Genomic DNA, 27,314 nt, shown 5'->3' with positions numbered 1-27,314 from the left:
TTTGTAAAAGCTATAACGTTTCTGCAAACAGATTAAATTATTTTTCACAAAAGACATGCAGTAGAATGTGTTTTTTTCTCCTGAATGGAGTGAAAGATGCATTATATTTTTTCTCCTGCTGGAGAGAAGAAAAAAAAATAAACAGAACCAAATGTGTGTAAAAATAATAAACAAAAAGAAAAAAATAGGTAGATTAGGGTTTGATCTAGGTCAGTGGTGGCAGGGTTAAAGTTAAAGTCAGAGTCAAAGGTCAGGGTATTTCAGGTAAAAAAAATATATAAATTAAAAGATGGCATTTTATAATTTTTTGTATTTTTGTATGTTCTCGGTAGGACTAAAAAAAAAAAAAAAAAAAAAATGCATACTTTTGTTTCTGGGCCCTACCACGGGTACAAACAGCAGATAACTTGCACATATGTAGTAGTATTGGGATAATGAGGAGCAGAAGAACTTATTTTTTTTTTTTTTCTTTGGTGGTAGGTTATAGTAATAGCATGACATATACAACTGAATAAATTATTTTCACTCTTTTGTGTCAGCTTTCCTTTATTAATAAAATAAAACAGGAGACATCGATTACTATTTACCACCAAATAAAAGCCCAATTTGTCCTGAAAACAACAAGGTAGAATCCACCTGGATACACAAAATAGTTGCAATGATATGTACAGTTTGACTCAGCCCCCGTTCACATAGGAGGTCGCGGTGCGAGCAGCGCGCCACTACCTCGGAGCGGCCGCCACGGACTTCATAACATTGAAGTCTATGGCGGTCGCCTCCGGGTCGCCCCAAAGAAGCTCCGGACCCTTTTTCTAGGTCGGAGCGACTTGTGTCGCTCCTATTAGAACGGGTCCGCAGCTTCCCTATGGAAGGCGACCTGCGGCGACCTGTGAGGCGACCAGGTCGCCTCACAGGTCGCCCTAGTGTGAACCGGCACTAACACAAGTCAACGTTCACAACTGTGTTCAGCTGTTAGGATTTATTTTACCCTCCCTCGTGAAGAATAAAACATGTAAACAAAGACAGCAGAGGAAAGTACATGCTGAATACTTCCATTATCACCTCTACTGCATCCAATCTTTGCTTTTTTGCAAAAGGGCTTAACCAGTTGCCGCCCGCCCACCGTCAAATGACGGCGGAGCGGTGCGACCATTGTTCTGGGCCGCCGTCATATGACGGCGGCCCATTCAGGCAGGGCAGGCGAGCAATCGTGTGCGCGCCGCCCTGGACTGTCGGTGGCGGCGTGTGCCCGAGACACATCGCGTCACCGGCAGGGGGGAAACAGCCAATGGGCATGGCTGTTTCCCACGTGATCGGATGTGATCTAATCACACAGCTGATCACAATAGAGCAGCCCAGAAGAAGACCGCGCATGCGCGATCGGGAGCGCGCTGCGCGGTCATGTCGGTGGCTCTGTGTTCCCAAGGAACACAGCTAGTCACCGGCAGTAGTAAACAGCCCCTGACAGTGGCTGTTTACTATGTGATCGGCTGTGAATCCATTCATAGCCGATCACAAAATGTAAACACAGAGCAGTAACTCACTGTTACTAGCTCTTCTCCCCTCACACACAGTTTCCAGTGTGAGGAGAGCAGAGCCAGAAACAGTGAGTTACTGCTCTGTACACCTGTCAATGTAAAAGCACAAAAATAAACGTCCCCACACAGTCCTCAGCCCCCCCACCAATTGAACCTTTCACCGCGATTCTGCCCGCGATCCTGAAATCATTGCAAATCGCGGGACGCCTGTGCGTTGCCCGTGATTTGCAATAGCACCCCAAACGCTGTGCGATGTTGCCGCGATTTCCGCCTGCCGAATCGCGGTAACTCTGCGCAAACAACACATGACGCCCAAAAAAGGTAAAAATAAAAAATTAATAAATAAAAAAAATAGGAAAAAAAATTAAAGCGCCCTGTCCCCGTTAGCTCGCATGCAGAAGCGAACGCATACGCAAGTCCCGCCCACATATGTAAACGGTGTTCAATGTTTGGCGTCATTCCGTGAGCGTGCGCAATTTTGAAGCATGACATGTTGGGTATCTAATTACTCGGCGTAACATTATCTTTCACATTATGGAAAAAAATTGGGCTAAATTTACTGTTTTCTTATTTTTTTATTCAAAAAAAGTGAATTTTTTTCAAAAAAATTGCATTTGGAAGACTGCTGCGCAAATATGGTGTGATGAAAAATATTTCAACGATCTCCATTTTATTCTCTAGGGTCTCTGCTAAAAAAAAATATATAATGTTTGAGAGTTCTAAGTAGTTTTCTAGCAAAAAAAATGATTTTAGCTTGTAAACACCAAGTGTCAAAATAAGTGGATAAATGGACAACTTAATGTAAAGTGCTACTTGGATGTTGGGCCTCTGTATGTGGCTAGGCTGTGTAAAAGTGTTACACATGTGGTATTGCCATACTCAGGAGGAATAGCAGAATGTATTTTGGGGTGCAATATACCATCAAAAGAAAGCTCTATTTGTGTGAAAAAAAAGGACACAATTTTTTATGGGTACAGTGTTGCATGACTACGTAATTGTCATTCAAAGTGTGAGAGCGCTGAAAGCTGAAAATCGGTCTGGGCAGGAAGGGGGTGAAAGTGCACTGTAGGCAAGTGGTTAAATCACCACTGGAAACTCCAGCATTCAAAACTCCCAAATAGGTGAATCCCTGCATCTCTCTGCTGCCCTCTGTGGGTCGTCTCTTAGCTGTTATGTGTCTAGTGGACACTTTAGAGCTGCAAGGACAGAAAAGTGATGTAGCAGCCATGGGAACGGTTGGGTGGTAATCACAGCAGGGAAATGTATGCATCTGACACACCTTGAAGTGTCAGAAGCTGAAGATTCTCATAGCACATCCCGAGAATTAATTGGATGCAACGGAGGGGGTAATGGCAGTAATTATAACTGTATTTTCTTATGCTGTACTGGTTTACACTTTTTCTTATTAAATGACAGTGTTTGATGCAACTAACATTTTCAGTGGAGAACAGGAATGGCAACCCAATGATTCTCTTATCACAAGTATACTTCACGGCTTCATGCACACTGCATTTTATTGATGCTTTTTTCATATAGAGGAGTTTAGCAGCAGCAAAAATGAGGTAAAGAGCAACATTTTTGCATGTGCATTTCTGGCTATTACAATGCATTAGCGCAGAACGCACCTAGTGCTAATACACATTTTTTAATCTTACTAGATTATGGCCTGAGTGCACAGATGATGTTTTTTTGTTCCCTGCCTCTAAACTCCAGTGTGTGCACGGACACAGATTAACATGGAGGGGTGATTAACCATTTGCCGGCTGTGCTATAGCCAGTCCTGGGAGGGACTCAGCAAAGAGCCAATTAGCGGCAGCTCTTTACCACGTGATCAGCTGTGCCCAATCAAAGCTGATCACCATGTAAACACAAGCCGGTTATTGGCATTCCGCTGACAGTGTGAGGAGAGGGGATAACAGGCTTGTGTGAAAGGGACACCTACACGGATAATCAGGGCATGGATTATCAGTACAGTCCCCATAGTGCTGCCAATCAGTGCCTGCCAGTGCTTAAATTCAAAGCCCATCAGTGCTGCCAATCAGTGCCTCCTTATCAGTGCTTGTTACCCAGAAGATATGAGATTTCAGATCATCCTTCAAACAGACTTATCCTTTTATGTGTTTAAATGTAAATAGCAGGATGGCATTTCAAACGGACGTGTTAAATTGGATTCATACTACTGCGTCTGGGTTACACAACTTACAACTCTACCATCATATTCCAAATATGAGTAAATAATTTGTACATTTATTTCTATTTACAATTACTAATGGAGATTTATACATAACTCCTCATCAGGCAACACAGTAATGGAGATTACACATAAACTCATAAGGCAACAGTGCTCATTACTGTCATCTATCAGTGGCGCCTCTCAGTACCACTTATCAGTGCCCATCAGAGTTACCTGTTTGCTAAATTTTATAACAAACTATGAAAAAAAATATATATTTTAGTTTTTTTGGTTATTTAGCAAAAAAATACAACAAAACAAAAAAACAAAAACAAAAACAATGGTAATTAAATACCACCAAAAGCTCTATTTGTGTAAAACAAATGATAAAAATTTAAATTGGGTACAGTGTTGCATGACCACGCAACTGTCATTCAAATTGTGACAGTGCTGGAAGCTGGAAATTGGGCTGGGGGGCAGGAAGAAGGTAAAAGTGCCCAGTAGGCAAATGGTTAAAGGCAGGGGAAAAAAAAGCTCAAACCCCTGTAAAAGCAGCATTTTTGAGCTCAAGTGTGGATGAAGCCTACATGAAATAAGGGTGAGCTTAATCTAGAATATACTTGTATATTTTAGGATGTGCACAGATACTATTTTATGTTGGACACACACACATGGAAGCAACTCCAAGACATGAAACTAAAAAACAGGTATATGCATATCTTTAGAAAACACCTCTTCATGCTACCAATATTCTTACAGCAGAGGTTAAACAAACTTGCACTTACTCTTTAAACCTAAAAAAAGTATGTATATTTAAACCATGTTGGGGAAGCTCTCTTTTATACAGTATTACCACTGTATATGTAGAGAGCCCTAGGTCTGTAGAAAACCTTACATAAATTAAAAAAAATATAAAATAAACGGATATAGTAGAGCCTTGGTGATCTCAGCAGAGTTCTCAAAGGATAGCCTGAAGAAAGGATAAAGCTAAAAGGTTTATTCTACAAACTTGCTTGATTTTCTGGCTGTATAAAAGGAGCCGAGGTGCTTAAAAAAACACGTTTCTTTCATTATGTCAGATAAGTAGCTCACAAAGGCTACATCACATTTGTTTTGTAAGGATTAAAGTGCTAATTATACAGAAAAAGGGGATAAAAGGTTAACAAATTTATAAAAAAAAAAAGAAAATGATATGGTCTGATAACAACAATGTCTTTATCACCAAGAGTAAAAAAAAGACAACGGCTATTGAAGTAGACCTACGAACGCTGAGAACTCTGAACTAGGTCCTGATCAACCACTGCCTCCAGCAATTAGCAACTCCATCTTCATAATTGCATTTATTTTACCTATCTGAGCTTGCCACCTGAAAAACTTTTAAGTCTGATGGGATAAAATCTCATGGGCCCTAAAAGAACAAAGCCGAAGAAAATGCCACTTTCTCCTATTAGAAATTATGCTCACATTCTATCCTACACAGAAAAAAAAAAAGAGCCAAATTTGTGTTTCTTTCACAGGCATTTTTCTCTATCATCTGCTTTTTGTACTGAACATCTCTATGGCTTGATAGGCTTACTGAAAAATATAAACTATACTCAATTTTAAAATCAGAAGCCTAAATGTTGAACAAATACCCTCAGATGTTTTATGAGAAAGCAGGGGGCACTTTTTATTTTTTTCTCCATTATCATTGGTATAGTATTAATATAATTTTACCGAAAGCTTTTACAAAAGAGTCAATTTTGCAGGACTCGCAAATGTAGGTCTAAAATTGGTCATAAAACTTGAAGATTTCACTTTAACTGGCAGCACTGTGAAATTTTTCTTATGCCTTCTGAATGTGTCTCCTCACAGAAAGGCCCCTGCTGTGTTTGACAATGGGAGGCCTTTTGAAATACACAGTGGGGAGTTGTTCTGAGGAGCAAAGTCAGGAATACACAGAAATAATATTGTCCCTATCAGCACATTGATCATGAATTATGCTATGCTAAAAAAAAAAAAAAAAAAAAACCTTACATAGACTGTATATTTGTATATTAAAGCAAAGCTTTACTGTAGAAGAACAGTTTATTCATTATGCAGGGTATTTTCTTAAGACCAAATTCTGAGTGATGGGGCAAAAATGTGCCAGATCTCCTGGTTTAATAAAAATGTCCAGCATCTGAAACCTCAATAATTTATTTTAAGGGTTAACATTTGTGTAAATGGTATAATGGTAATTGGTTGCAGAAGCCAGCATGGTGCAAGACAGCACATCTTTTTGTACTTCACAACAAGGAGACAGAAGGCAGCAGGAAGTCCTAAATACCTCAATTTATAATTTCAGCATATAGGTCAGGGGTGTCCAACCTGCGGTCCAAGATGCTAATGAATGCGACCCAACACAAAATTGTAACCTAACTTAGGTTTGGAATTTCTCGTAAAAATGCTTTTACACTACAGAAAAAAATTAAAGTGTCACTTTACTGGACTTGTATAGGTTTTATCTTCCCAAAGAAAAATATCCCACTATTTACTTATTCATGTCATCAGTTTTCGGAAGCACGTATATTTGTGAGCAACTTTTTTCAAGAATGAAGCACACAAAGGACAACATTAGAACCAAAATATCTGAAATGCACCTTGAGAATTTCTACTACAACCCAATTCCAAAAAAGTTGAGACACTGTACAAATTGTGAGTAAAAGAGGAATGGACTAATTTACAAATCTCATAAACTTATATTTTATTCACAATATAATATAGATAACATATCAAATGTTGAAAGTGAGACATTTTGAAATGTCATGCCAAATATTGGCTCATTTTGGATTTCATGAGAGCTACACATTCCAAAAAAGTTGGACCAGGTAGCAATAAGAGGCCGGAAAAGTTAAAGTAAAGGATATCCTAAGGAAATGAGGAACAGCTGGAGGACCAATTTGCAACTTATTAGGTCAATTGGCAACATGATTGGGTATAAAAAGAGCCTCTCAGAGTGGCAGTTTCTCTCAGAAGTCAAGATGGGCAGAGGATCACCAATTCTGTCAAATGCTGCGACAAAAAATAGTGGAGCAATATCAGAAAGGAGTTTCTCAGAGAAAAATTGCAAAGAGTTTGAAGTTATCATCTACAGTGCATAATATCATCTAAAGATTCAGAGAATCTGGAACAATCTCTGTGCGTAAGGGTCAAGGCCAGAAAACCATACTGGATGCCTGTGATCTTCGGGCCCTTAGACAGCACTGCATCGCATACAGGAATGCTACTGTATTGTAAATCACAACATGGGCTCAGGAACACTTACAGAAAACATTGTCGGTGAACACAATCCACAGCGCCATTTGCCATTTCCGGCTAAAACGCTATAGGCCATAAAAAAAGCCATATCCAAACATGATCCAGAAGCGCAGGCATTTTCTCTGGGCCAAGGCTAATTTAAAATGGACTGTGAAAAAGTGGAAAACTGTTCTGTGGTCAGACTAATCAAAATTTGGAAAACTGGGACGCCATGTCATCTGTACTATAGAGGAGAAGGACAACCCAAGTGTTTATCAGCGCTCAGTTCAGAAGCCTGCATCTCTGATGGTATGGGGTTGCATTGCATTGTTCAATGCTGAAAGGTACTGTATATCCAAGTTCTAGAACATCATATGCTCCCATCCAGACATCGTCTCTTTCAGGGAAGACCTTGCATTTTCCAACATGACAATGCCAGACCACATACTGCATCCTATAAAGCATCATGGCTGCGTAGAAGAAGGATCCAGGTACTGAAATTGCCAGCCTGCAGTCCGGATCTTTCAGCCCTAGAAAACATTTGGCACATCATAAAGAGGAAGATGCGCGAAAGAAGACCTAAGACAGTTGAGCAACTAGAAGCCTGTATTAGAAAAGAAAGGGACAACATTCCTATTCCTAAACTTAAGCAACTTACCTCCTCAGTCCCCAGATGTTTGCAGACTGTTATAAAAAGAAGAGGGGATGCCCCACAGTGGTAAACATGGCCTTGTCCCAACTTTTTTGAGATGTGTTGATGCCATGAAATTTAAAATCATCTTATTTTTCCCTTAAAATTATACATTTTCTCAATTTAAACATTTGATATATCATCTATGTTGTATTCTGAATAAAACATTGAAATTTGAAACTTCCACATCATTGCATTCTGTTTTTATTCACAATTTGTACCGTGTCCCAACTTTTTTGGAATTGGGCTTGTACATCCATCAAACCAGATATTGATGCATTAATTTATCAAAACAGTGTCAAATATCACACACTTTATGTTGCCCTCTTTGACTTTTACAAAAAAAAAAAAAAAATACAAAAAAAACCCCCGAAATTTTATTACTCAGATACAGTAGGTACATCATTGAATGTTAACAAGTGATCTGCCCATCAGCTATCCTTATGATTAGGGTGTTTGTATTAGTGAGAGACAAATCCTCTTCTTCCAATGTGGCCCAGGAAGGTTAAATAGTTGGACACCCCCGATATATCAAGTTCAAAGAGGAGTATGGTGGCATGGACTCTCGGAATTCAGCTACTTTATGTGTAAAATGTACTGGATTACTATGGGTTAAGTTCAACAAGGTACACACCACCTGGTGGACTTATTGTTTACATTTACAATTGACATTTTTACTGAGCACAAGGAGCATAGTTGTCGCCATACTTCCAGTTCTTGGATGTTCTGCTCTCAGATCTACAGTTGCATGCAGACACTGTGCCCATCCCTCCCATCTTCCTGCCCAATTTACAGATCATTTATATTATGTGAACCAATTCACAGAATACAATGCCTCCTGTGAATAAACAGAGAAGTGGAGGGGTGGGAAGAGATGGTGTGCATGGGAAGACAGCATCTCTTCTTTTAGGGCACCAGCAGTGTAGCGATAGCTGTTCTCCCAGCACTCTATAAAACTTTCAGTTGTAAATAGAAGAGATAAGTCACAAGGTGGCATGCACCTCGTTAGACTTAACTCACAGTAAGAAAGCACATTTTACAAGGTGGCTGAAGTCCTAGATTCCAACAAACAAGTACTCCTACACATGAGCCATGTCACAAACAGGGAACCTTATATACCAGCCACAAAATCACAGAGAAGGGCAGGGATTAGCAGCACCAAGGATTTTCAACCATTAGGGCTGACTAGCTGAGCAGTGCAGGGAAAGCAGATATGTATACAGGTTGCAAACATCTGACTTACAAACGACTCCTATTTACAAACGGAGGGAGACAAGAAGTGAGAGGAAATCTACCCCTAGGAAGCAAAATTCACTCCTGTAAGAGCTATCATGGGAAAAAGGTGTCTCCTCTAAAGCTTTATCACCAATCCTTGTTAACCTTTCCTATGCTATCCAAAAAAGTTGTTATTCTTTTTGGCTGGAGCTACACTTAAAAAAATGTACCAGTTCCGACTTACAAATTCAACTTCAGAACAAACCAACAGACCCTATCTTCTTTGTAACCGGGGGAACTGCCTGTATTGTTTTGAATATGTATCTGCAATATGTCAGAGCATTTGTAGCTTTATGATAGAACAGGTTACTGTAATTAAAGCACAGGGTTGAAAACCTGACACTTTTCTTATACAGCTGCTTTATAGTAGAATACATCCAAAACGTTACTGAGCACACCACATTTTTATTAATTTAAGTGCAGGAACATGCAATCTTTCCAAAGTAGAGTCAATTTATAGCCAACACATCAGTCAGAATATAGAATATGAAATACTACAAGTCCCTGTAATTTTAATATAGTAGTGTTAAACCCCAATTGCTTGGATTTACTTCGCTAAATCATTGTTTGTCATAAACAATTCTCATTTTTCTGATAAAACACCAATTTAACCTTCTATTCATTTTTTTGCAGTGCTTCTGATCTCCTGTAGCCTGCATGAGCCACTTCTTCTCTGTATGCACTCACTTTAGAGATGGCATTACCTTTCTGAACTACTTTTACTGGTATTGATATTTGTGGAAAATATGTTAGAATGGCTGATTTGAGCCTCAACAAGGGTGACAGTACAGGACATTTGTAACCCAGTAGCAGTAGGAGCCTGAACGAGGACCTTCATGGTACAAGCACAATATATGTTAGGCTGCATATTTAAAGAGGAACAAAACTCTAGAAGCCATACCTATGATCACCCTGCTGCTGATCTTTCACCCATTGCTGACTTACCAAGCCTTATTCTGCACTGTTTTCCTGTGTGGAGGCAGCCATTTTGGTAGAGGCAGAGCACTGCCTTCCTTATGTCAAAGCCTCCAGCAAAAACAACAGTGAACAGCAAAGTAGTGACATTACCCAATCTCACTCCAAATCTGAGACTAGCAGTCAGAGGCAGCATTGCCTGTTCACATGCCAGGAAGCGCAATGGTATTTTTTCAGACAAAAAGTAAATTTTTCAGGGTACTGCTTAGACACAATTCCTGCTATTTTTTTTTTCTTTGAGGTATTGAATCTTTATTTTTGAATTCATTTCCACTTTAAAAACCGGTAATGACATTTTACATTAAATGTTTAAGCCTATATTAAATGTTAGTATTTACATGAACTCATTATTGATGCTTTGCACACTGCTCAAGACTATCACGCTTACTTTAGTAATGTCCAGAAGCCAAAACAGTCTTGCATACAGCTGGAAGTTCATCCAGAGCCACAGAAGGCCATGTGACTTTTTAAAATTCTAATGGGTAATTGCATCTATTTATTTACAGCCCTGCCACGTAAACAATTGCACTTACTCAGAAGTCAAAGATCTATTTGAAAAAGGAAAAATGCTGCATTGAAAACATAATCCTAAATTTCTTTCATAAAAATAGAATGCCTTAATGAAAAGTCTCTGGAGTCTTCTAAGAATGTGGAATTTCCCCATTCTTTATGCTAGCGTGAACAGTAAATGAAACAAATGTATAATTATCCGTTGTGGGCAGCATTATTACCTTATCCATAATTGAAAAATAAGTGGCTGGTTTCATTGTTTCCTCAAGCAGAATTCAGAATCGGTATTGCAGAGTGGAAGCTGTAACTATCAGCTTCAAGATGTTGTAATTTCACAGCACTGACTATAAAAAGGCAAACATATGGGATTTAGTGAGCTCTGCAGAATGCTAGTCTTCGTTTGAGGGGATACAACAATGCATTGAGCATGTATGGACCTGAAGAAGGGCCATATAAAGCTGGCTATTTGCAGGTGGTGGAAAATATTTTAACAGTGCTTTTGACCAATGCTAGGTCATGTTAAAGGCAGCCTAGGCAGGAACGGAGGAGCCTGCTTAATTTTCAGGGGGAGCACAGCTGGCCAAAGTGGTGCCCCTGCCTGTCACTAAAGTAGGATGCACTGGTAGGCAGTTGTTGTCTAATGGGGCAGGACATGCTAGTGCTGAAAATGTAAATAGGAGGCTTATCCTAGTCAATATCAATCAAAGGGATGGAGGCTAAAGCTGCTTTACCTAGGGCCTTATTCTGCCTTAATCTATTCTTTGCTTTTTATTATTACTGAACTGTGGAAGGTTTAGCTATACCAGTGTTAAAGCAAAAATAAAGTCTGCAATACCTACCTTTGCTTCAATAGTCTGAGGTCCCTCTCTAACTTCAGCAGCTTTTCCCCAGCTTTTGACAGACAAAGCTATGTTATGCGATGGAGCAGTAGAAATCTCAGGACTTGATGTAAAGAAATGCAAATCTTTTGGCTTTCAAAAAAGCCCCCATATATGTATTCCATCTATACAGTTTGTCATTTGCCTGGGATTCAGCTTTAACAGATTTCTCTCAATTGATCGGCCATAACATTGTTAGCTTGACCTTAGATGAGCAATTTTTTGATCCCAAGAAAGACAAACAATATCGTTGCCTTTCCTCACATGACTGCAAAAAGCACTAGGACCTGCTGTAATGTTCATCCAGTACTGACAGCAGTGTGTGTGTGCACTTTTGATTTTTCCCTCTTTTCTACAGAGGGTAGACTGTCAGGTAGGTCAGTACCTACTGGCAAGAGGGTTTTTTCAACGCAATGGGCTAAATCGGTAAAATATAGCTTTTTAATGCGGTGTGTGTTAATATTGCTAGAAAAGATCCATGGCGGTTATACAAAGACTGACTGCTTGAAAATATATAGAGCCATGTGGGAATCAACAAAGGGACAATAACCATTTTGATCGGTTGGAAAGGCTTTCTTTCTAATTTTCCAACTATTATTGCAGATGTGTTTATATAACAAATTGTTTCCCTTACCACTTTAAAGCCTACAGTATATAAGCTATTTTAAAATGAAACTATATATATCACTTACTAAATCAATATACAATTTGCTCATATATTTTAGTTGCTTTATCATCCAAACTCCAATCTATGTATTGCATAAGAAATAAATCTCTGAATCTTTTTCACAAAGACTATACATTACTTTTTTTAAAAACAAGATTCCATAGCCAAAAAAGTGCACCGCAACCCTTCTGCAGAGAAATGTGATATAAAAACAATGTGCCTGTTTTTACCAGAAAAGCACAAGGATCTCCTCTATAAAACTGTTGCATTTCACATTCATGGAATAAATCAAAGTTATTTGAAACATGTATTCTACTTGGCATGCAGCTATTTACACGGCGAGAAGGGAAGAAAAAAAGATGAGCAGGCTATAGTTGATAACAAATAGTGCTGTATTAAACACTCTGACATTACTGCATGAATAAACCAAACACACAGCCTTTGCTGACAACAATAGTACAGTGGAGTTTAAAATAAGGGGCATCTATGTAGTCAAGGACAGCCAGGAGAAGACATTCAAAGAACATTATCCCTTCCTTAAAAAGGTTTATCAGCCTATGAATTCAACCACTATTATAAAATTCCTAAAACAATTGTAAAATATGTTTTTAAATACATTTATCTGTATTTTTGTTTTTTGGTTTATAACTTGTCTTTACCTTCTTCCTATAAACGAGCTTAAATACAGTATATGGCAAAAGATGTTGATACCTGGCCATCACTCCTACATGAGCTTACTGTACATCCTATTCTAAAATTATTGGCATGAATGTGCAGCTGCATTCTCCTTGCTCTGCCCCATTAAAGCATCCACTTTTCTAGCAAGTTTTTCAAATGATTTTAGCGTGTGTATGTCGGAACGAGTGCATATGGAGTCAAAAGAGCATTTGTGAGGTCAGGAACTGATATTGGACAGAAAGACGTCCCAATGCAGCAGGTCAGTAGCACTAAGTTCATGACTCTATACAGACCACTTGAGTTTCTCCACACCAAACTCACCCAACCGTGCATCTATAGATATGTCTTTGTGTAGAGTGACAGTTATATTGGAGCAGAAAATGGCCCTTACCTACACTATTGCCCCAATGGTCAAAGATAACAATTGTCTAAAATGTCTAAGCTATAATATTAACAGTACCCTTCAAAAGGAAAGAACCCCATTATTTACAGAAGCATCCTAACACTTCACTGGATAGCGAGGATTAAGTTGGAAGTGCTGTCTGGATTCGGGGCTGGCAACTTCTACACACTAAAAGATGTCCACAGTTTTCTTGGTTTGCAATGCAAATAAAAAGATCTGTGATTAAAGCACCAGTTAATAATCCAGATACAAATGTATTACAAGGCATAATCAGATGGAAGACTATACAAGACTTGTAAAGTTTTACACTTGATTTTACATTGGAAAAAAAATAATCTGTGACTTAGTTGTAAAATCTTTTTTCTTGGAGTACAGCACAGGACATGTCCAGTCATCTGAAGGTGGCATAACACCCAGTTGTACATGACTAAACCTGTGGCTTGTAATTTCAGATTAAGAAGAATTTGTATCTGGACTATCACTCAAGTGTGGTGCTTCAATCACATATCCATTTATTAACATATTGTACAAACCTCTTTTCCCACTGCACATCTATGGATCTTACTTTGAAGTTGTCAAAGTTAATACATTCGGTGTACTAAATGGATATAAATACCTTAATAAGTGCAAGCATGAATGTTTGTATCTCCAAGAACTGTGTAAACTAGAGTGTCAGAAGCTATAAAGTTATGCTAATACATCTAAAAATAGACATCATGTGTCCTGATATTTTGATGATATTGGTTTAACCACCAGATACAGAAAATAATAGAAAAAAGTAACAATAAGCAGTTGTGGGTTGCAGCATGATTATAAAGAAACAAACACAGAAAGCAGTTAAAGGGGGGCAAAGTGAAAAACTCTTCAGCAGCTGATTATATTTCATCCTCTATTAGTACAGAGCTGTCAGAACAGTTAAAGGCTGTTTACAATGAGTTACAGTTTTAGCGAACAAGGTGAAGAGAATGATGTATTTAATCTTAAGACTATTGTGCTAAAACTGTATGGTTAAAGTACACAACCGAAAGTAGAACTGATGTCAACTAAAAAGCCAGAATCCTACTATTTAAGATTGCTGGTGGTATCCAAAATGGCTCAGTAAAAGCATCCATAGGTATATATTTAGACTCATTAACTGAAGGGATGACAACAAGTTGCCAGCAAACTCTTCAGCACTGTTTAGAATATCAACTTAAATACTAGGGCAGCGATTAATGAGTCAGGTCATAGAAAGCAAAAGATCATCCCTCTGGAATAAATTAAGCAATGTGACCTCTCAACCTGCATGTTTAAATGAGCAATTAAGCGCAATCTATCATAAAAAATATTGCCAACGTATCTTTAATGGACAGCACAGAGTTGTACTTCAATGAAGTTTATATAAGGTACACTACCTGTATGGCTCTACCTGTTCATTTTTTTGTTTCTGCATCTCTCTCAATATAGCTGGAGGACAGAAAATTTTCTAAAGAAAACTTCTTCTTAAAATAAACCCAGGGAATATTTGGTCATACGATGCAACAAGTGCATTATTTGAAGTTACCTTCTGTGAAGTCTGCATGTAAAAAAACAATCAGTAGTTCCATATACAGGCAGCTAAGGTTAGTTGCATATCTCAAATTTTCCTTTACATTCAAGCTTGGCCCAATGACATATTAAACATTCTTAGAGGTCCTGTAATATGACAGGTGGCCTAACTGACTATTAGGTAGACTTTGTAGCTTGTGAGGGGTAGGGGTCCTTTTATATTTATAGTTAATATTTACATTTAGTTTTGCTGCCTATATATGTGGATTTACTTATCATTTAGCCATTTTAAATAATGGTTAGTCCTTTTTAATGCATTTTTAATAAATGCTCAGTTTTAAATTGCTATGAATCTCTGATCACTCTGGCATACCAGGTTTCAGAGTTGAACACCTTTAGTTTCCTGCATATCACTGTTGTCCAATGAAGCTGTCTATCAAAGGAATGGGCCAAAAGCAATCTGCAGGAAACAGAAGGGGTGGGCCAATGCCCTTAACCATGCAACTAAGGCCCCTTTCACACCTGTACGACCTAAAAGTCGTGCAATGTTTTTTTACCAAGATTTTTACTGGACTTGAAGCAATGCCTATGTCTATGGACCTCAAAACCCTTCCCAGTCGGACCACAGTAGTGCAGGGACTACTTTGCAGTTGCACGGATATAAATTGTACCCATTGAAATTCATGGAGTACGACTTGTCATGTGACTTTGCACAAGTGTGAAAGTGGCCCAAGTCAAATTTTGATATCAGTTTGTCCCTGGATTTGGGACTCTAGAAGTGTTCAATTGAAAAGATAAATGTTAACCTGGAGATAGCGAATAGTACATAGAAGTTGCATTTCTGCAAAGTTTAAAAAACTGCTATTTGAAGGAGTAATGCATTGCAATTCACTGTATCACAGTAGTTGTTTCCTACATGCAGCAGCTTCTGCAAAACAACAATAGCAGCATCACTACTGTCTTCTCCTTAGCAGGCTCCTTCTCCTTGCATCTGCTCCACAAATGGGGAGACAAACTGGGACTAATTGAAAAATGAAACCTATATGACCTAGTCACAATCCCAGGCTTTAAAATATTTCTAAACCATGCAAGAAGTATATTTTGAAGCTTACTAGTCCCTAAAAATGGTAGCTGTTATTTTTTGTATTTTCCAGTTTTTATTACCTGGTGATCCTGCCAGTAATACTATTCTTGCTGTAGGGTGACAACACTTACTACTGTTCTTTAGTCTTTGAAAAGCCATGTTGTCACCCTGGGCTGCTGTCTCAATTTGGACTACAAAAAAGCCACATTGCTAATAAAATACATACAGGTGCATCTCATACAATTCGAATACCATCAAAAAATTCAGTATCTCAAAAAATTAGAATAAAACCAATAAAAAAAAAAAATGTATGTCTATTTACAGTATAGAATGCACTCAATACTTGGTCACTCAATACTTGGTCGGGGCTCCTTTTGCATGAATTACTGCATCAGTGCGGCGTGGCATGGAGGCAATCAGCCTGTTGCACTGCCGAGGTGTTATGGAAGGCCAGCTTGCTTTGAAAGTGGCCTTCAGCTCGTCTGCATTGTTGGGTCAGGTGTCTCCCATCTTCCTCTTGACAATATCCCACAGTGGAGTTTAGGTCAGGTGAGTTTGCTGGCCATTCAAGCACAGTGATACCATGATCATTAAACCAGGTATTGGTACTTTTGGCACTGTGGGCAGGTGCCAAATCCTGCTGAAAAGTGAAATTGGCATCTCCATAAAGCTGGTCAGCAGAGGGAAGTAGCCCTCTACCAGGAAATTCTAGAGCACTTCATGCTTCTCTCTGCTGAACAGCTTTATATAGATGCAGATTTTATTTTCCAGCAGGACTTGGCACCTGCTCACACTGCCAAAAGTATCAATACCTAGTTTAATGATCAATTATATCACTGTGCTTGATTGACCAGTAAACTTGCTTAAACTTAAACCCTATATAGAATCTGTGGGTTATTGTCAAGCGGAAGATGGGAGACACCAGACCGAACAATGCAGGCGAGCTGAAGGCCGCTATCAAAGTAACCTGAGCTTCCATACCACCTCAGCACTGCCACAGGTTGATCACCTCCATGCCACACCGCATAGATGCAGTAATTCATGCAAAAGGAGCCCGACCAAATATTGAGTATATACTATACTATACATGGACATACTTTTCAGTAACTCAACAATTCTGTATTAAAAATATATATATATTTTTTTTGGTCTAATGTAATTTTCTAAATTCGGAGATACTGAAACTAAAAGAAAGAAACACTGAAAATATATCACTCTGTAACACATCTATACTATATAACATATATGAGTTTTGCTTTTTTAATTGAATTACTGAAATAAATTACCTTTTTGATGATATTTACATTTTTTTGAGATGCACCTGTATATTATGAGAAAGTGGCCAGTATGGCCACAAAACACTTTGACAGTGTTTTTTTTTTAACATTCCATGCACAAAGATCAGCTTTACACTTGGGTAAGGATGACACCACTTTCCCACCATTGGTAGCTCAAAGATTTCCTGCTGCCCTGGAGTGAAACTGGCCAACAGAGACTTTTGAAGGAGGCTACAATTAGGTCCAGGTCCTGCTGTCAGAATATACAGTGGCACAGCAGGGAGGATTCCTTCATCCACCTTGTTTGTGTAGATTGCGTAATCCATTGGTAAAAAAACGTCATCTATGGCCAGCCTTAGAAGCAGGTTCAGCTGACCAAGCTTACTGCAAAATCTTACATGCATGAACAGAGATGAGACACAGTCTAGAGACATGGTGAATTACATTCTCTAAAAGCAGCCTTATTTAACCACGGTGCCTTAAGGTTTCTTCATGGGTGCTTTGGCAAAATGCCTAAAAATTAATCAAACAAATTGTCTACAAGCCAGCAGGTGGATCAAGCCTGCCTTTGAGTTACTCAAAGCCACAGGTTTTCATTACGCACCATTTGACTGTCTAGACACTGGCATCCTAACAACCAAAGACGTCACCAGTTAATAAGGAGGATGTCTGTTGCATCCACAGCATCCTTGTTTGACCCTCCTGTGTCCCTCTCCCCCAACACTGGGGTACCTCTTAGCTGATGGAGAGAAATCGAGAGAGAAACAAACATTGGAATATTAGTCAATACCAGCGTGCAAAAGTGTATTTGCTTTGGAAGAATAAATCACCTCTAACGCTGGGTGGATGTTGCTGCATTATGTAAAGCTATTAGAATATTTTTTTACATTTTAGAATGGGGTGCCTCAAGACTGTCCCTAATTTTAAAGGGTGCCTTGACTGAACAAAGGTTGAGAAACGCTGCTCTACAGTGTCCACGCAAAACAATAAAGCCTGGTACACACCACTAATTCATTTTCGTTCAACTCAGCGGGGTTGAGCTCCAGTTGGAGTCACTGTACTAACGTTAGTACAGCAATCTCCCCTGCTGTTCTTGTATGTTCTGACAGAGGGACGGCTCCCCACCAGAACACTCCACACAGCGTGCTCAGCTGGTTGGCTGCTGGTTTTCCAGCATGTTCGTCCAACAGAGGCCAGCCAAATTAACTGGCTGCCTGTTTTTTTTTAACCGGCTGAAGTCACCTGACATTTGCCCTCTGTATATGGGGCTTTAGGCTGAGGGCATCCGCTGCGATTGTTCTTAGAGAATGAGGTCTTCAAGATCCAGGTTGACTTTCTCTAATAATTTATTTTGTCCACTTAGCAATAGTCTGGCAAACAGGCAAGACAGCAATTGTCAGCTGCAGGGTTATATTTAAAAGTGCAAAGTAGGCCTTTAAATGAGCTTCAAAACACCTATTGACAGAATACTTTTTAAAGAGGGAACGTTCTCAGTAGGACCTGTAAGGTGTTTATAAAGGACTGAAATGATAAGATCAACTTGAACAGCTCATTTTTTTTTTTAAATCTTTTCCCATAATATACATTTTATCAAACCGCTTAAAAGGAGTAAATATCTTTTCACAAGTTAGGGCAATCCTCATAGTGCACTTTCAATTTGCGTATGCATAAGATAAGTTGTCTTTGATCCTCCAGCCTTTTAATGCCCACGTGGATTGTTTTGCTTATGGAGAATTAGGTGCTGCTAGGCAAAGGCTAGTTTGCACCACATCAATCAGTGAGCTGACAGTGGAGAGCATTTGATGAGAAGACAAAGCTTGTGGCTCATAAAAATGCAGGGGTTGAAAAATCCTCTGCAGATTGCACTACAGTATGTGCATCCCAATCATTTTCTTCCATTTCATCCTTAAGCTGGCCATACTGTAGATAAATTGACATTCAGCTGGTTCAGCAGGGACCGGCCGAAATTTGATCCATGCATGGGCAGGCTGTTTGTACAGAAGTTGATCTACCAATTGACTTCTGTAAAACTAGGCTATCAGTAATTTTCCTCTCAATCAGTGCCACAGGTTATAGCCAGCAGTGCTGATCAGTGACAGCAGGGAAGTCTCTCCCATGTCAGAATATGATAGCTCAGCGGGGGAGATTCCCAATCCACCGTGAATGCTTGAATATGTGGATGGGGGAATTGAAACTTTTCTTTTGTTTATTGGTTGAATTTAAAAAAAGGCTAAATCCTGGTCTGCTTTAAAGATGTTTGGAGGTGTCATGATAGGACAAGAGAACCGTTGTTACAATGAGCAAAGTTTTGATTTTAGGCCAAACTACGGCCCTCCAGCTGTTGTGGAACTAAACGTCCCATGAGGCATTGTAAAACTCTGACATTCACAGACATAACTAGGCATGATGGGAATTGTAGTTCCTGAACAGCAGGAGGGCCATAGTTTGGACACCCCTGTTGTAGGCCATCAGCAGATTTACCCTTTCACCATTCATCTGCCATTGCTAATTTGAAAGAATCACTGGTGGATGGTGGGGTACGTATGGTATGGATGCAGAAAATATGAGCTTTTGAATGTCTAGAAAAGCAAGAGCCACTATAACCCAGGCACTGACCATGTTCTTTGGCTGTGCCTCTGTAGCAGAAGGTGGCAGGAAAAGCAGCGAACATAGTATGCACGTTTCCAGCAGATTTGTCGCCAAAAGAGTTAGAGACAAGTACAATGCAAAGCCACACCCCATGAAACACTCCTTATTCCTGTGCCCATGTATCCTATTTGTGTGCTAAGCCCTATGGGTTTGTCTATAACTGAGAATGGTCCAATTTACAGGGAAACCCTGGCTTACCTTATCACTGTTGTTGGGCCCATTAGAAGCCCAGGATTCGGTCATCACTGTGGGTATACCCCCAAAAGGGTCTCCAGGGTCTGGGACACAGAGGACCATAGCCCTGTACAGCACCATGTGGCTAACTACACACATTTCAGCAATGTGCCAAGGTGAGCATTGAACGCAGAATCCAGTGTCGGAAGCAAACATTAAAGGTCAGCCCTACACAGTGGGTAAGGATACCAAGAAATGGTTTATAAAGGGGAGCCCTAGTGAAGTTTTGTTTTTTTTGGGTGTCTAATCACCTGAAAGTAGCTTACATATAATCATGGTCCAAGAATACAAACCCTGTATTCGGTACTGTACAACTTTCAAACTAAGCACAGTGATGTATTTAGCAATTATATTTCATTTTTCAGATCACATGGAGATTAGAAGGTGTGTTGGATTATGCCCCATGTATTTGAGCATTTAGGCAGTTTACTTAGCAATGGTTAGGTTTCCTTTTCCTCATAGTTTAAATTCGGGTGAATCTTTAACTTCTACTCCTGAACACCTGAGAACTGTTGTTCTGATGTTCCTGTGTATTTTATTTATTTTTTGTTTACTGTAAATGAACAATAAATTGAATTTGCAGCATTATCTCTGCAGCATCCAAATTAGGATAGTTCTATATTTTTAAAAGAATGTAGTCTGCATTAAGGTGAAGAGAATAGTAATGTGCCAAAAAAATAAATAAGTTTACTGGTAATTGGCTTTGCTAAGAGAACTCCAACTACTGCCTCAATGTAGGGAACATAGTATATAATATAGAGGGAGGGATATCCACCTTAAAGGAAAATTGGTGACATGTGGAAAGATGGGAATCAACTAAAAGACAGACTCTGGAAAGTGTGAATATCAACCATTATTTCTGTATGACCTTCTTGTCTTGCTGCCAGTCAATATTACTGCATATATGAGAGTAATGACAGAGTTTGATGGCCAAAGACCTGTGTGTCAAGAGGATTTGATTACATAGACAGAAAAGCCTCTTTTGTTACTTACCTGAAGACATAGTCTCTCCAGCCTCATCTCCAGGACTTTGTTTTCCTCCTCTAGCCGGCCACGTTCGGCTTCAAGCTCCTCAATTTTCAACCTGCAGAGAAATGGAGCATGGAGAATACAATGTGAAGTGACATGCATGGAATGATAATACACTCAGAAGCATTTCGTCCTCTGCAACACTGTCCCATAAGACCATTTGGTTGCATATACAGTATGTTCAGTGACTAAAAATGGAAACAGTTGGCCTTATAAAGTGGTTATACATCGATCCGCCATAACATTATGACCACTGACAATTAAAGTGAATAACACTAATAATCTCATTACAATAGCACCTAAAATATGTGGGATAATTTAGGCAGCAAATGAGCATGTTGTTCGTGAAGTTGATGTAGAAAAAAATGGGTTAGCATATTGGTCTGAGCAACTTGGACAAAGGCCAAACTTGACCGGATCAGAGCAACTCCAAAACTGTAGCTAAAGTGTGATGTTCCTGGTCTGCAGTGGTTAGGACCTACCAACAAAATGTCCAAGGAAGGAAAACCGGTGGGGAGCGAAGACTGGCCTGTGTAGTCCGATCCAATGCAAGAGCTATTGTAGTTCGAATTGCTGAAAAAGTTAAATCTATTTCTGAAAAAAGGTATCAAAACACATAGTGCAACACAGCTTCTTGCGTATGGGGCTGCATAGCCACAAACTGTTTAGAGTGCCCATGCTGACCCATGTCCAAACCTACAATGGGCATGTCAGCAGGATGGAACTGGAGCAGAGAACGATGGAAGAAGGTGGTCCGGTCTGATCAATCATGTCTTCTTTTACATCATCTGAATGCTATTTTGGATTCTATGCCTTGATGGTTCAGGGCTGTTTTGGTGGCAAAAGGGGAAACTATTCAATATTAGGTGGGTGGTCATAATATCATGGCTGATCGTTGTATGACTACACACAAGGCAACTGACAATTACCATTCAGATTCATCAAATGACACATGTTGTCCTAATTATGTCCACTCTAGTTGTAAGGACTACACAGCAACATTGTACAGTTTTTCTCAACCAGGGTTCCACCAAAGGTTGCTAGGGGTTCCCTGAGCAATGGGCAGTGCCTGCCTCTCAGATTAAGTTCCCTCTGACACCATTGATCTTTTTAGCTATCTGGAAGAAGGTAATTCTTCCCGATGTCCACAAGTGTAAGGGGCATTCATCCCACTGACCATCACACTAATGTATCATGAGTTGTAAATATAGACATTTTTAGCAGGGGTTCCTGGAGACCCTGAAATTTATTTCAAGGGTTCCTCTGTGTTAAAAAGGTTGAGAAAGGCTGGTATAGGTAGAGGATAAAACACACAGAAACCTGTCATACAGTCAGGTCCATAAATATTGGGACATTGACACAATTCTAATCTTTTTGGCTCTATACACCACCACAATGGATTTGAAATGAAATAAACAAGATGTGCTTTAACTGCAGACTTTCAGCTTTAATTTGAGGATATTTACATCCAAATCAGGTGAACGGTGTAGGAATTACAACAGTTTGTATATGTGCCTCCCACTTTTTAAGGGACCAAAAGTAATGGGACAATTGGCTGCTCAGCTGTTCCATGGCCAGGTGTGTCTTATTCCCTCATTATCCCATTTACAAGGAGCAGATAAAAGGTGCAGAGTTTATTTCAAGTGTGCTATTTGCATTTGGAATCTGTTGCTGTCAACTCTCAATATGAGATCCAAAGAGCTGTCACTATCAGTGAAACAAGCCATCATTAGGCTGAAAAAACAAAACAAACCCATCAGGGAGATAGCAAAAACATTAGGTGTGGCCAAATCAACTGTTTGGAACATCCTTAAAAGGAAAGAACGCACCGGTGAGCTCAGCAACACCAAAAGACCCGGAAGACCATGGAAAACAACTGTGGTGGATGGCCGAAGAATTCTTTCCCTGGTGAAGAAAACACCCTTCACAACAGTTGACCAGATCAAGAACAATCTCCAGGAGGTAGGTGTATGTGTGTCAAAGTCAACAATCAAGAGAAGACTTCACCAGAGTGAATACAGAGGGTTCACCACAAGATGTAAACTATTGGTGAGCCTCAAAAACAGGAAGGCCAGATTAGAGTTTGCCAAACAACATCTAAAAAAGCCTTCACAATTCTGGAACAACATCCTATGGACAGATGAGACCAAGATCAACTTGTACCAGAGTGATGGGAAGAGAAGAGTATGGAGAAGGAAAGGAACTGCTCATTATCCAAAGCATACTACCTCATCAGTGAAGCATGGTGGTGGTAGTGTCATGGTGTGGGCATGTATGGCTGCCAATGCAACTGGTTCTCTTGTATTTATTGATGATGTGACTGCTGACAAATGCAGCAGGATGAATTCTGAAGTGTTTCGGGCAATATTATCTGCTCATATTCAGCCAAATGCTTCAGAACTCTTTGGACGGCGCTTCACAGTGCAGATGGACAATGACCCGAAGCATACCGTGAAAGCAACCAAAGAGTTTTTTAAGGGAAAGAAGTGGAAAGTTATGCAATGGCCAAGTCAATCACCTGACCTGAATCCGATTGAGCATGCATTTCACTTGCTGAAGACAAAACTGAAGGGAAAATGCCCCAAGAACAAGCAGGAACTGAAGACAGTTGCAGTAGAGGCCTGGCAGAGCATCACCAGGGATGAAACCCAGCGTCTGGTGATGTCTATGCATTCCAGACTTCAGGCTGTAATTGACTGCAAAGGATTTGCAACCAAGTATTAAAAAGTGAAAGTTTGATTTATGATTGTTAATCTGTCCCATTACTTTTGGTCCCTTAAAAAGTGGGGGGCACATATAGAAACTGTCTTAATTCCTACACCTTTCACCTGATTTGGATGTAAATACCCTCAAATTAAAGCTGAAAGTCTGCAGTTAAAGCACATCTTGTTTGTTTCATTTGAAATCCATTGTGGTGGTGTATAGAGCCAAAAAGATTAGAATTGTCGTTGTCCCAATATTTATGGACCTGACTGTATGTGGGTAGCGATGTATATCTGTGTACACAGGACAAAAAAGCATATTGGAGGTCAGAAACAGACAGACATCTGTGTTGCTATTGAGCATATAGGAATGTACTGTATGGTGAATGTATGACCTCATTTTTCTGTGACATTACTGTCCATCATGGCTTTATAGGAATTTATAGGTACAGTCTCTCAATATAATTCGATATACAGTACATGCAAAAAATATCAGCTGTAAATAGTTTTTCACTAAGTTTTAAGATTTAAAAATGTAGTTTCAATGTATTGCATAGTTTGTAATTGTTCTGCTCTGCTTCCTGCTTTGCAGTGCTACATAGTGGTTGTGCTTCATTGCTTCTAGAGGTCTGCTGACCTACTAAAAATAATGCACATCCTCTGTAGTGGATATCTTATATCAATATTAAGGCAGACCATAGACCGTGCAAATTTCTTTCCTGCAACCCATTCGCATTTTTCCCCCATCAACACAGACAGCACTGGCGGATAATCCTCCTTGTTGGGACATTGTATTCTCCCGGTGGGGGAAGCCGATCCTGCTGGGAGAAGATAGTGACTTTTGCTAGTGGCTGTAGCGAGAATCATAAAATCTGCAGGCTGGTTGTACCCAAGTTGATCGATCGGTACATTCAGCCTGCCCATAGACGGTTTTTGAACTGATGAGCAGTTGTGATTGGAATTGCAACTGAAAAAATGGTGTGCCCCCCCCCCCCCGCCCCCAAACCCATACCAAACCCTTATCAGAGGATGCAGCTTGGAATGTCAGGAAAGGAAGGGGGGCATCCCTCCTGGGCCATACACCGTCAACATGGGGGGCGTAGGTGCTTTGGGGCAAGAAGGGCCCATGTTGATGGTGGTTGTGGGGGTCTGCAGGCAGGGGGCTTATCGGAATCTGAAGGCCAACTTAATCAAGGGGGCCCCCATCCCCCCCATATGAATATAAGGTACATTGAACCCCTACCCATTCACCCCCCAAAAAAAGGCAGTGTAGTGTAAATAAAAACAAGAGATGTTTTCACAAGTTCTTTATTAAAAATCGTTATAGTTAAATAGCTAGGATGGACACAAGTCCATCTAGCTCAACCAATAACCAATCTTCTACCTCCAGTCTTCCCCGCCGCTGACCTAGTCCTCCTCAAACGCTGTTTCCGGTCGTTGTGCCAGCTTCACTCTCTGCTGGTTCTTATATAGCCATGGGGCGTGGCCATCCAGTGACATCATGAGAGCCCGCCCATTGTGCCATCACAAAGGGTGGGGCCTCATGATGATGTCAGCGAATGGGCGCGCCCCATGGCTATATAAGAACCGGCAGAGAGTGGAGCTTGCACGACGATGAGAGACAGTGTCCAGGGAGGACCGGGTCAGTGGCAGAGAAGATAGCATCGGCGGAGGAGGAACACAGGAGGGAGAAGACCAAAGGGAAAAGATTTTTTTTAATAAAGGACTTGTCAAAACCATCTCTTGTTTTTAATTACACTCCACTGCCTTTTTTGGGGTGAAAGGGTAGGGCTACAATGTACCCCATTACTCATTAACATGGGGGGGTGGGATCTAGGGGCCCCCTTGTTAATTTTCTAAAAAGCCCTGTGCCCGCAGACCCCCACAACCACCGTCCAGGGTTATCGGGAAAAGGCCCTTGTCCTCATCAAGATGAAGATAAGGTGCTTTGAGGTGGGACACAGAGGCCCCCCCCCCCTGCTCCAAAGCACCCACACCCCCAATGTTAAGTACGTGGGGCTTGGCATAGTCCAGGGAGGGTGCTTGCTCGCCCCTTTCCTGACCTGCCAGGCTGCATGCTCAGATAAGGTGCTTGTATGGATTTTGGGAGGGACCCCACACTTTTTTTTTTTATTTCGGGGTGGAGTTCCCTTTCAAGATCCATCTTAAAAGTTTTTTTATTTATTTTTTTAACTTGGCGTGGGGTTCCTCTTCAAGATTTTCACAGCACAAGCCATGATCAGGATGATCCGATTTGGATTATTATTATTATTATTAAGGATTTCTATAGCGCCAGCAGTTTACGCAGCGCTTTACAACTTCTATTCAAATAAGTGGTCTTAAAGTCAGATTGGTGAAGACAGCTCTCAAGACAGCTTGAACAGAGGCAGTGAAACTCAGCTAAACGCACATTAAAATCAATGCAAAAGGCTACTAAAAACACATATTTAATGTGCATAGTTCACCTTTAGTAACGATTAAATTATCGCTCATATCCAGCAATGTTGTAATGTTGTATAATGCAGAAGAAATGAGCATAGTAGTAATAAATAACACCAGATGGGCTCTTTCTATTTTAGTGTGCCAAAAGCCATCTGCAGTATAAAACATTTCTTTCCAATGTATGTATTTAAGATCTGAACAGTGTTACAGCATATGCCACCATTCTGATCTCTGTAAACTATGAGCTATGGTTGTTGTCATTGACAGGGCTGAGCACCATAGTTGCCTATAGAGCCCCAACGAGTTCTGAAAGCTCTGCTAAATCCAAAAGTGTGTATAGGAAAGTATATTCACCTTAAACTAAAAGTTCCTAATATAAAAATAAAAAAAAATACATAAATAAAAAAAGATAAATATACCAAAAATATTTAGTGTTATTGGGAATAATATAATGCCTATATGCAATAAACCAAAAAAAATTCAAAAAATTCTAAATAATATTCTAAAAATTATTGCATCTTGGAAACAGTCTGTCAGGTCAAAAACCTCTATTACAACTGCAAGGTACAGTGAAGAAATAGTAGTATAAAGACCTGAAATAACATGCAACAATTAATTTCGTTAGTAATTAACACACTTGAGGTGAAACGGGATTCCTTCTGCTGGGAGATATTGCAGTAATGAAGAAAACATATACAGTGCATAAACTAAAAAATAAACAAAAACCTTGAAAAATGTAAAATGGCTTGCTCCCCAAAACTGTTGCCAATATATATTAATTTTTGGAACTTTAAATAAAGTTTCAGTTGGTGCAGAAACCATTTTTTCGTTTTGCTTGTCTAAATTGGGCCTGTAGGCAAGCTCCAGCTGTTGGTACCAATCATACTGCAGCAGATATTGCTTACTTATTAACTTTGATATAAACAAACTTTATATTACAGATGAATCAGTCTAAAAAGCAATGCTCTCTAAAATCAAAGTGAGAATAAAACTATTCTCTGAAAAAAAAAATAATAATAATTTACCACCCACTGCCCAGGCCTCTGCAATGTAGGTAAATTACCACTTAACTCACTAGACTCTTCAGAAGCCAACGCTTTCAGGAGTGTTGATCTCCTGGTTTGTAGCAGCTTTCAGTGGTTTGTCCCCACAACCCCTACATCACTACTATGTCCTGTAGTCGTGTCATAGGGGGTCAGCCGTGGAACTCTTAAGTACATAGGATGACTAGGAGGTTAACTGTCCCAATTATGTCTGTTTCCGTCATGTCTTTAGGCTGCAATTTCTCTGCATTACAGCAGCATTCCATAGCATGGAAAATCTG

General features: G+C 39.8%; 1 protein-coding gene across 2 annotated transcripts in view; it reads right to left on the bottom strand.

Annotated features, from left to right (window-relative positions):
• MAD1L1 (mitotic arrest deficient 1 like 1) overlaps nucleotides 1-27,314 on the bottom strand; it is a 1,208,181-nt gene that overhangs the window by 434,669 nt on the left and 746,198 nt on the right. For both annotated transcript variants that reach the window (XM_082260829.1, XM_082260830.1), the window contains exon 15: nucleotides 20,811-20,901. In XM_082260829.1, coding sequence (XP_082116955.1) covers nucleotides 20,811-20,901 — 91 coding nt within the window. The remainder of the gene's footprint in view (nucleotides 1-20,810; nucleotides 20,902-27,314) is intronic.

This window comes from Pelophylax lessonae, assembly GCF_965119305.1.
Source record: "Pelophylax lessonae genome assembly, chromosome: 6".
In the NCBI taxonomy this organism is placed as follows: Eukaryota; Metazoa; Chordata; class Amphibia; order Anura; family Ranidae; genus Pelophylax; species Pelophylax lessonae.
This window is presented reverse-complemented; position numbering and strand designations above follow the sequence as displayed.